General features: G+C 42.1%; 1 protein-coding gene across 1 annotated transcript; it reads right to left on the minus strand.

The window, feature by feature from the left end:
• Positions 1-3,300: 3,300 nt before the first annotated feature.
• LOC310810967 (retinol dehydrogenase 12) lies at positions 3,301-9,634 on the minus strand (the record flags this gene model as incomplete). Its single annotated transcript, XM_083678913.1, has 7 exons — positions 3,301-3,406; positions 4,468-4,672; positions 4,967-5,086; positions 5,534-5,695; positions 6,239-6,430; positions 8,685-8,819; positions 9,568-9,634. 7 exons carry the CDS (start codon positions 9,632-9,634, stop codon positions 3,301-3,303), a joined length of 987 nt encoding a protein of 328 aa, XP_083535039.1.
• Between the last annotated feature and the right edge of the window lie 2,503 nt (positions 9,635-12,137).

The raw sequence follows: 12,137 nt of genomic DNA on the forward strand, positions 1-12,137 counted from the left end.
CTCGGTTATGCAGTGAGGAACTAGCAGACTCTGCAGATTGTCAGAGATATTTAGTGTTTTCCAGACTAGTATTGAAGGAAAACTGTATCACACTGCAAAGCTCACCTGATTATCTCTTCCTTGACACCCAGGAAAAGCAGTGTTTACGACTTTCCAGGAGTTGAACTGAGGGGCTGTGAGAATCTTTAGTCTTCATTTGGTCTACATAAGATTCTCTCATTGTATGCAAGTGAGGTGTGGCCTCCTTTGAACTTCTACATTACCACTGCACCTCTCTGTGTGTGTGTGCATCTGTGTGTGTGTGACAGTCACATGCTTAGGTGTTTGTGTGTATGTGTGTTTAACGTAACGTAAATACATTTAAGTTGTGTGCATTTCTCTCTTCTGGATCATTATACTATCTTCTCCTCTACAATCTTCTCCCCTTGATTATTACTCCAATGGCCTCACAGTCACTATCCCCCTGCTGACGCTGATGTAGAGAATGGTGACAGTCTTGAACCTGAGGTCCTCTAGCCTATAGGCAAGATTGCTCTCTCCTGCATTAAATAGGGATATCCAATTTATCTGAGGTCCTAACAGCCCTACCTAGGCAAGGGTCTTGACATTGCCACATATGCTTCTTTGCAATACATCCGAATTCATTCTGGTAATCTCTTGACATCAGCAGCAATAACTGGGGTCCAATGTTTGTCACCATTTCCTCAGTTCATTTGGTGCCTACTGTAAACTTACTGTATATTTACCATTCACTTTGGGTTGAAGATCTAACTAATGATGTGGCACGGGGACTCATGTTGACATTAGACCATTTTTGAAGTCTGAAAACATCTGTCTTTTTGTTATCACTTATTTTGTATTACTTTGAGCATATTACTGTTCCTTTACATAATTGCAAGCACTAAAACACACAGTGGAGATCATTATAGCATTAATATATGGTTGTTGCAGCTTCCCTATTTGAGAGCCATTATAAGTTTCTCTGGATAAGAACATCTGCTAAATGACAAGTATGTACATCTCAATTCTGTTTAATTGTAGTGCTTGAAATCCTGGAAAGAATGTAGTACTACTGTACGTTGCATTCACTCTGTATGTATTGCTAGACTCTTCTGCTCTCTAGTGGCTGAATTATGAATGGCACCCTGCTGTTGGCTGGTGAATAGTATTAGTAGTGACTGAAACCATAATATGCATGTCACATAGGACACTGTTGGAATACACATGGAATAAAAGAGTCAAATCCACCACAAACACATTTATTATTCAAATTTAAATGTAAAAAATGTTTTTCCTCCATAACATTCTTGGTCTAAAACACAGAGTGTCTCCCATCAAATAATCAGATCATCGGCAAATTATATTTATATATATGTTCATAAAAGAATCTTGCAGTTTTGCCAGAAAGGAATAAAAACAACATGTGTACACCACTAAGGGTAAGTCCTTGAGCCTCTCGCAAGGTATGATTAATAATGGTAACAAACCGATTTCATTATCCAGGCAATGCGCAGAAAGTTTAGTCTTAAGTCTAAACTCAGTTGCAACGTCCAATTAGCTGACACATGGCTTCATTTGATACACCTGCTCACGGTTGAACTACACCTGGCGACATGTTATCTTCCGTAATTTAGGTTTCCAAAATCAAGGTTTAAGTAGCATACCTAACAGAGTTACGGTATACCGTTGGCTATTATTTCTATATTAAACATTCCCTTGCCAACATATTTTGGCCTAATACTTTATTTAGGGAACTACTTATCAACATGCTTGGCGCATTATAACTTCATGTCAGGTGGCGCAACTTTGCTGACGGATTGTGGGCGTCGAAATATCGTGCAATATGTGTCCGTGCTGGCCGAACTCCTTTTTGGCCCTAATGTCTACATTCATAATGCGTCTTCGAAAAAACCTGAAAGGGCTCTACTTACAAAAACATTGAATTTTAACAATGTAAACAATATATCGAATATCGATCTATTTAGACACATGCTGTAATTAGATACAAACATATAGCCCCAAAGAGGTTTAAACGTATTTAATGGACCTGTCTAGTGGGAACTACTTCAACATGCTTGGCGCATTAGGTGGCGCAACTTTGCTGAAGTGTGTTATTGTAATGAGAAGTGAACACGCGACTCGCATCTTTCAAATATGAAGCGCAACGAAATATATATACGATTGTCTAACTACTTGCTATGCAGGTAAAGAGAACAATTTCTCTTACGGGCCCTTTATTGGACGGTCCTCCGATATTGGAGATGGACGCGATTTCAACGGCCAATCCACTTCGACATGCTTGCTGGGGTGTTACTATGCTATTCAAGTACACAAAATCTTCTCCTGACTTTTCACTCCGGTCTGAATTCCATATCATGACTAAAATTGGACAACATGCTTAGAGTTCCAACCACATAAGGGCAAACTTGAGATCTTGATGGATTACTCACTTTTTGCATAAATCTCCCAATAACATAAATGAATCACTTAGGCACACATCGAATTTACACACCCAAATCTCAAGATGGGATTCAGCCTGTTGCCCCCTTTCAGTAGCTTTGAGACATCTGTACTAGGTAATTAATCGTTTTAAAAGGTTTTTGAGAACTTATAGAAAAGAGAAGTCTTCTGAGGATGGTCTTCTACAGACAGACACCTCTCCTGACAAATGACAAGTTTGGGGAGGTGGGGCTAAGGATGAATAGGAGGAATCAGAGGAGTTTGGGTAGGCAGGGATAAGAATAAATAGAGGAGGCTCAGAGGAATAACAATAGCCGGATTTGCTGTGTGTGCATGTCCCTTCTATCTGTAGTACACAGAACTCAGTTGCTGGTCAGACATAGCTAGGAGCATATGTCATTTATGGGGAAAAAACACCTGATTTTAACCCTTTCATTAGATACATACAGCATAGATGTGTCAGGGATCTAATGGAAGTTAAACACACATAAACACACCTTTTGTAATGGTGAATAGCCTTTTACACTGAACTAGAGATTTAACCTGCATCCACCAGCATCCAGCATTTACTCCAGCGTTTTCCTGTTTCTGTATTACTACATCCTTACTCACATCTTACAACAGTGGGATGAAAAAATACCTCATCACTTATCATAATAGTAAATAATACCACCAATCCTGATCCATGTTTGCCATTTTAAAGACTGTTTCTCAGAGTGTGGGGGTATTTAGGGGTCAGAGAATGGTTGGGGAGTCCTGGGTCTAGTTGTCCAGATGATATTGGTGTTAAAGGTTTTGGGGATGTCCTGAGTTCCTAGATTCAAGATGGAGGGGGAGGTTTCAGTCTTTCTGGGTGTAACCCACCAGACAAGCGCTCTCCTCCCAGAGCCTCCTGGCCACTGCATCGTCTCTTCCCTCTGGGGCGGGCTCCTTCACAGCACAGTCACTGCAACACACACACACACACACACACACACACACACACACACACACACACATAGACATGCAGACATGCACAAACAAAGAGACATGAAGACCAAATCATACATAGCCTATTACAATATTGTACTGCAGCAAACAGCGACTGACAGTGCAACATAATCCCCATGAGAGCATGTCCTCAGGCTTCACTATACCAAGTCTATAGGAAGGGTCACAATATCATCACCACAACAATGCTGGAACAATCTACTCTCTTCGATCTACTCACATAATGGGCCTCCTTTGCATGTGCAAAACACTCCCAAGAAGTGGGCAAGGTTGCCCAAAATAACCATTATATTTCAAATAGACAGGATGGGGCATAATCCAATGGGAGTTTGGAATATTGCTGCTAGTGATATCATGGCATGGAACTCATTTTTGTTCTGTTTACTTCAACACCAGACGGCAACTCTTTGCTCTGTTTACTTACAGTTGAATAATCATTGGTTTCTCTTTAACACACTGTTAAAGACAAACTACCATTTAAAAAAACATGCTATTTGTAGAGTGTTCTGAATACGCAATGAAGCGTACATCTTAAACTGCAGAATGTAAACATAACTGGAGGCACTCGTCGTTTTTGGAGACAGGAAGTAACGGTTACCAGCAGAGAGTCGAAGCGGTTTCTGATTAATGATAACTACAAGTAAATTACTCTTTTTCCTTTAGCTGAAAACATAGGTAACCTTGGGGCGAAACAATCCACATATTTGCTGTTAAGTCTGGACTTACCAGTCTGGCTGGCCTGTGTTCAAAAGTGACAAGTGTCTCCAGTGATGTTTACATTCTGATATGATGTTTATTGTTTGCACAGCTAAGTGCTGTTCTGCCCAATACCTCAAGTTGGGGGTCATTCAGACAGGATGTTCTTGTCCGTCAAAAATGTATGAAGTCCATTGCGTCTGTTTTTACGTACATATTTTACAAAAGTAGAAATTACTAGAATTTATGATGGATAAATGTAACATTTTTCCTGCATTTGGTCCTTCTGGTGCAATAAGGGTTCAAGCCCACAGTCCTGACCTGAAGTAGCAGCCAGACTGGGGCTCCAGCCCTGGGAGGACGGCACAGTAGATGGAGGTCTGGGCGCCCTGGGTGGGGGTCTTCATCAGGAGCAGCGAGGGGGCCGTCAGGATGGCCCTCAGCATGGGGAACCAGCTCTCCACGTGCCGACTCAACTCTGTCCTGATCACGCCGGGGTGCAGGCTGAAGGACGTCACCCCTGTGTCTGTGACCGACCGCGTTGGTGAAGAAATGAATTACTTTATTTCACAAATGTAAAACACACAGAGTTGCCTCAGCCGTTGGAATACAATAATACACACATGAGGATTAAAAACACAATGAAGTCTACTGATTTATTTCCATTGTGGTCCTCGTTATAATCTAGTCTGCAGCGAGATTGGACAGCTAATGGTCATAGCTATAGGTCATTAGACTGCCGGATACCGCTTTAGATGGAATAGGGCCCTTCATTTCACTCATAAAAGAGTCCCTCTGATAGATGTTTCCCCTGTCTCACCTTTGGTTCTGCGGGACAGCTCCCGGGAGAACAGAACATTGGCCAGCTTGCTCTGGCTGTAGCTGACCAGGGAGTTGTATGGCCTCTTGGCAAAGAACAGATCGTCAAACTGGATCTTGCCTGAAGTAAAAAAAAAATTTTTTTAAAAAGAGACAGTTTCACATTTAATCATTTAGTATACACTTATCAAGACTGCCTGATCGCAAGCTCACTCATTTGAAAGTTATCAATAATAAGCAGCATCATTATAACATTGGTGTAGTACAGCACAGTATAGTTGCTGTAGTCTAGTGTAGTATAGTAGTGTAATATAGTACAATACAGTCTCTTATTTGTCATCTTGTAAGGAAGAGCCCTAGTCACAGTACAGTAACTTAATGCACTTAAAGGAATAGTTCACTCAATTACAAAATCACATATTTGGTTCCTTACCCTGAAAGTCTATAGAGTCTTTAAAACAGAACCATCTACTTTGGTTCTGTTTATCTGGGCACTGTCACTAACCGCTAACTGATAGCATTTGTAACCAAAAACCAATGGTAAACACTAGGGGGACAGCCACATTACCGCCTCTGTGTGCGATACTGGCCACGTTCACCACCCGGCTGGGGGCGGAGCTCTTCAGCTTCTCCAGGAGGAGGTTTGTCAGCAGGAAGTGTCCCAGGTGATTGACAGCCAGTTGTGTCTCAAAGCCATCTTCTGTTATCCACTTTGGACACATCATCACACCTGATGGACAACCATGAATATGAAGATCTGGTGATTTAATTGTCATGTGTCTGACAACACCATCTTCAGCATCTAGATATTTATCTGTCTGAGAGGGGCATGGCCCCTGCTTTCTCTCTACCATTTCTCGACCAAGTCTCTTCGTTGGTATTTCTAGTTTGGCCTGGAGACTAACAAGTGCTGTTTGGACATTGATGGACTAGACAGGTGGGGCACAAGTCAATTGTTTTATATAAACGCTGGAGCTCTGTAGCTTTTACAATGTTGGACTGACATTGTTATTTGATGGTTATTTTTCAATGTAGACTTAAGGTTGTCATTTGATGCTCATTATCTAACATTGCTCCAACAATGCAGAACCACCTTCACCTGTCATCATTTTACGGTGGGATGGATGGAAGATTTTACAATGACATTGCACAAAATGTAAAATAGATACTGTATTGTTTGCTTTGTTTCAATGACACATAGAACTGGCAGCATTTACCCACTTCCAGCATGTAATAATGTATTTGTGACACAGCAGCACTATGTTCTACTTACCAGCATTGTTAACAAGTATGTCCAGGCGGTCCTCGGTGGCAGTGTACTCTTTGGCAAACTCCCTGACAGAGTAGAGAGAGGCTAAATCCAGGTGGCGGACCACGACATTCCCATTCCCTGTGGTCCGTCTGATCTCCTCTGCAGCCCTCTCTGCCCGCGTCAGGTCCCGACACGCCATGACCACCCTCGCCCCTGAAACACCCCAAACACCCCGAAACAAGAGAACACGCCATCACCACCCGCGCCCCTGCAGCACCCCCAAAAAAAGAGGCCACAAACCACCCACACCCACACCCCTGAAACACCCCACAACAAGAGGCCACACGCTTACCCCTTATCCCACTGTACACACTGATCACATACAAGCGGGCAACCACCTGCCCCCTCGATCCTATCCCCTCCCCCTTTCTCCAATCCATCTCCAAAGACCTCCTTCCATTCCTTACCACCTCAATCAATTCCTCTCTATCTACAGGATCTGTCCCAGCTGCCTTCAAGACAGCCAGAGTCAAGCCTCTTCCCAAGAAACCAACTCTTGACCCGTCTGCTGTCCATAACTACAGACCGGTATCCCTTCCCTCCTTCTGTCTAACACCCTTGAACGTGCTGTCTCTAACCAACTGTCTAACTACCTCCATCAAAACAACTTCCTTGACCCTCACCAATCTGTCTTTAAAGCTGGGCACTCTACTGAAACTGCTCTCCTCGCTGTCACAGAGGCTCTGCACTCCGCTCAAGCTTCCTCCCTCTCCTCTGTTCTCATTCTTCTGGACCTGTCTGCTGCATTTGACACAGTAAACCACCCAATCCTTCTCTCCACCCTCTCAGAATTGGGCATCTCTGGCTCTGCACTCTCCTGGTTTACATCCTACCTGGCCGGTCGCTCCTACCAGGTGACATGGAGAGGATCGCTGTCCTCTCCATGACCCCTCACCACTGGTGTCCCCCAGGGCTCTGTCCTTGGGCCTTTACTGTTCTCTCTCTATACCAAATCTCTCGGCTCTGTAATTTCTTCACATGGTTTCTCCTACCACATCTACGCAGATGACACTCAACTTTTTCTCTCTTTCCCCCCTTCTGACTCACAGGTGGCAACGCGTGTCTCGGCATGTCTTGCAGACATTTCTGCTGGGATGTCAGCCCACCACCTCAACCTCAACCTTGACAAGACTGAGCTGCTCTTCCTCCCAGGGAAAGCCTGCCCTCTCCAAGACTTCTCCATCACAGTAGAAAACTCTACTGTGACCTCCTCTCATACAGCCAAGAACCATGGGGTGATCCTTGACAACCGCTTATCCTGTGTGGCGAACATCACAGTGACAGCACGCTCCTGTAGATTCTTCCTCTACAACATCAGAAGGATACGTCCATTCCTCACCAGAGAAGCAGCACAACTTTTGGTCCAAACACTTGTAATCTCTTGCCTTGACTACTGCAATACACTCTTGGCCGGACTCCCCGCCTCCTCCATCAGGCCTCTGCAGCCCATCCAGAACGCTGCCGCTCGTGGATGCAGTGGCCGTGCTACTCGGTCACGGCTTTTCACTGTCCTGGCACCCCGCTGGTGGAATGAGCTTTCCACTACTGTCAGGACTGCAGAGTCACTTCCGATCTTCTGCCGTAGATTGAAAACCCATCTCTTCAGACTACATCTTAACAGTCCCTCCTAAAGACCGCTTCACCCTCACTACCCCCCCTATACTAACCCTAACCCCAACCCTAGAGACCTCTTCACCCCCGCTACCCCCCCTGTACAAGTTCTCTCCTGCTAATAAAATACATTTAAAAAAAAAATAGCCTACTGGCATTACGACTGCCTATGGCCCCTGGTGTGTGTCTTATGATGACTGTTGGATTGATGATTCACTTACTTAAACAAATGTATTGTTGTAAGTCGCTTTGGATAAAGGCGTCTGCTAAATGCCATAAATGTAAATGTAAAATGTACACACATATATTGTACATTACAGAAAAACACATCTAACACACCCACCCAAACACATACTGTACATAGACACACACATAAAAAGTCACACACACACACATACAAAGACACACACAAACACACCGTAATCTGGTCTGACAAATATAGTCTGATAATCTGATTAAAGAGAAATGGGTTTGTCAATTGTGGTTTCAACCATAGAGCATTATTCTGATCTCAGATGACATAACACCATGGCAGCCATGTTGCTGATTCCTGGAAGTATTGACTGGTAAAGGGTCCTTCTGAAACCAAGCCTGACACACAGAGGCAGAAACCTCTTCCTATGTACAGTATACAGTGCGACACAAACACACACACACACACACACACACACACACACACACACACACACACACACACACACACATACACATACACACACGACACACACACACCATTATGAACTACTATGGTATACTGTAAACACTGTGTGATTGTACATACTGTGTGTTAACATACCTCTGTGTGCCATGTCACGAGATGTCTCCTTGCCAATGCCAGTGTTGGCTCCAGTGATCAGCACTGTCTTGCCCTCCAACCGAACTGAACATCGACACACACCGCCAGCTATCCATTTTCTTAGCAGGACCAGGCCTGGGGGTCCAACAAACAAACAACACGCTGTTAGAAAATAATCGATTTCCTCCCACATAATCATTTGAGTGCAGCGTGTTTCAGTATTCAGTATAACATACAGTATGTACAACAAGAACATGGACTGGATCTCTTGCAGACAAGCTAAACAGAGTTTAGGATGTTTAGAAGAGGCAATGCTGTTTTTAAAGTCTCATTTCTGACATTTTTTGTGTTGTTCCACCTGTGGAATATGCATGGTACATTTAGTTGAAAATATGTTTCTGTGAATTATATCAACAACAAAACAATACTGATGATGCAGAAAAGAAAAGGAATGTCATAAAATAATGTACATGGTAATTGTTGCAAACAATGGATAAAGAAACACAAGATACTGTTCTCATTTCATTCAAAAGGTAGATTAGGTTTGAAAATGTATGTTATAGTTTGATCATTAATATTTAACAGCAAAGTGGAATATTCTCCTGTGAGTGATCGAGAACAAAATAATGAAACATAGTGAAAGAACTAGAATGATTAAATAGATGAAAATTATCCAGACAGCCTTTTGATTGTTTTGACTGTTTATTTCATTTCTTAATATTGAGTCTTTATAATTGATCATTTCAGTTTTTTTTCCTGCAATACCAACTGTTTTCACTCCACTGCTCTCTTATTCTCTGTTATTTATTTCATCTACGTATTTCACTTGAAACGAACATTCTTCAAATTGATACAACAAAGAGCCACAAAGGCCATGACTTACAAATCCCTGTCACCGCTATGCCAGCGCCATACATCACCGGCGCAGACGATACAACTTCATCCCACATTTTCTCCGTCGGCACAGACCTGCCAGACCATCGGCTGACCGAATACCCTTCCTGGAAGAGCCCTCTCTCTCATCGAGGAATTGTTATGATGGTCGATGCTCTCGCTCAACAGCGAGGCTATGAATAGATTTAGCAATTTAACCAGGCTTTAGCTTGTCTTCAGATTACAGGCGATTACGATGCTATTCTCCTGTGTATCATGGACAGTCGAGAGCCGCGGTGGTGGCCAATACAAGTGTTGTGTTACAGCTCTAGGTAACCTAAACCTGACCTCACTTCAGCGAATGAAAACGCTGCAGACAGATGTGTACATATACCAATGCCAAGATCATGCATTGCATTTTATTCGACTCCAATTCCTGATTCATTATCTGACATACCCGTTTCATGCGATTCGAATAGGTTGACTTCTTATAGCACCTAGTGATAGTTTTAATGATTAATTATAACGTTCATCCGTACTGTACAGAAATAGATACTATTTGACAAGTGAAGTAACATCTTAACTATAATTTATATAGCATTACGTATTAATTGTATCTGAAGAAGTTAGACGTTATTGCAGCTGATGTTGTACAATTTAAAAAAATCGCAAACCATAGAGAAATAATATTCATGCATGCAGAATCTTAAATGCACAATCTGGGATTTGTTCAATGTTCATTTCAATTATTGATTGTTGATATGACTTACAGTGTCCTCCATAAGTATTGGAAAGAGGAAGCATTTTGTGTTCTTTTAGCTCTATACTCAACAGTTTGAAATCAAACAATCTCTATGAGGTTAAAGTAGATATTCTCAGCTTTAATTCACCATTTAGAAATTGCAACCCTTTTTATTCATAGTCCGCCTATGCAGGTGAGTACAAGCAAATGCCTCCAAATTCATTGGATGGGCTCCATCATACAGTAAGACAATGACCCCAAACATACTGCCATAGCAACTAGGGAGTTTTTCATGGCAAAAAAGCAGAAAGTTTTTGACTGGCCATGTCAATCTTCAGATTTAAATCCAATGCATTTAATTTTTTACCTCAAAACAAACAACAACTGAAGGTGGCTGCAGTACAGGCCTGGTAGAGCATCACCAGAGAAGATCCTCAGCCTCTGGTTGGGTCAATTAGTCGCAGACTTCAGGCAGTCATTGCATGCAAAGTATTGTCGGTTAAACATGAGTACTTTATTTTGACATTATATGATGAGCCCAATCTTAAAACAAAATGCTTCCTCTTTCCAGTACTTATTGAGGGCATTGTATACATTCTTAATGAGCTTTGTACAACTGTCTTACCTCATCAAATATAACGTTATTTTACTTGATTATTAGTCAAAACAAATCTTCTTAACAAATAATGTATTGCTCAAAATATGTTTAAAGCTATCATTTCAATATCATGGATTAGTCCTTGCATCCTGAGCTCTGCCTATGAATTTGAGAGTGGTCACATTTCCCCTGCTCCATCTGTCAACTTTATACCAAAACAAACAAGGGGACTGCCTTTTTGTTAAAAACAAACAAAGGTACAGTAGACTTAGTGATGTGACATTTATTGGGATGACCTCAGAGATGTTTCAGCCTCACCCAAGCCAGATGTTTCCATAGGGATTTATTTGTGAGCAACATTTTACTTAATTTTACAGAACATACCCCAGTGCGATTTCATCATACAGCCTCCCCTGGTGTGTGTGTGTGTGTGTGTGTGTGTGTGTGTGTGTGTGTGTGTGTGCGTGTGTGTGTGTGTGTGTGCCTATTCAGCATTTCAATAAGGGAACTAAATACAAAACTCTCTTGGAGAATCGAACATAGAAAACATATTTTTGGGAAAACTATCCCTTTGATGAAGATGTGCTGAATTCAAAATGGCCCCTATACCTACTCCTGTAGATCTAGGGTGTGGTAGTTCTAAGTAAATTGGTAATTGCTTTACCCTGCCTTCTGGTATGCTGGGTTAAACCTATTCAATCATTTAAGATCTACAGGAGTGCATAGGGGCAGGGGTTACTAAACACTCTCAAACACACACAAGCGTGCGCACGCACACACACACACCAATTTCAAATGTGCATTTCAGACGTTAGTTGGCCTAATCTAATCTAACCTAATCATTGTCCTACATCATTTTGTAAATTACGTAAAACCTGCATTGTAGGCTGCTGCTGCCTAATTATTGAACACAACAAAATGGCTGCTTGCAGTCCCCATAATTGTGTCTTTATCAAGTCTCAAGAAGTAAGTATTGAGAAAACTATTGTTTCAAATGATTCCTTTGGATGTGATGACAATAAATGACCGTGATGACAGTTACTGTACACGGTCGCTTGACGTTTACAATGCAATTTCTGAAAACACCGCAGTTTTGAAACAATATGGCTATATTTCCTGAAAGTCTCTTTCCGCCCCTTCTTTGCATGCATTGCCAATCAGAGTGCAGTTTGTAAAACGGAAATGAGATAAAACTTTGTGTCGACCAATGAGGGCTGCTGAAAAGGGAACCGTCGACTCC

This window comes from Argentina silus (assembly GCF_951799395.1).
Source record: "Argentina silus genome assembly, chromosome: 10".
Lineage (NCBI taxonomy): Eukaryota > Metazoa > Chordata > Actinopteri > Argentiniformes > Argentinidae > Argentina > Argentina silus.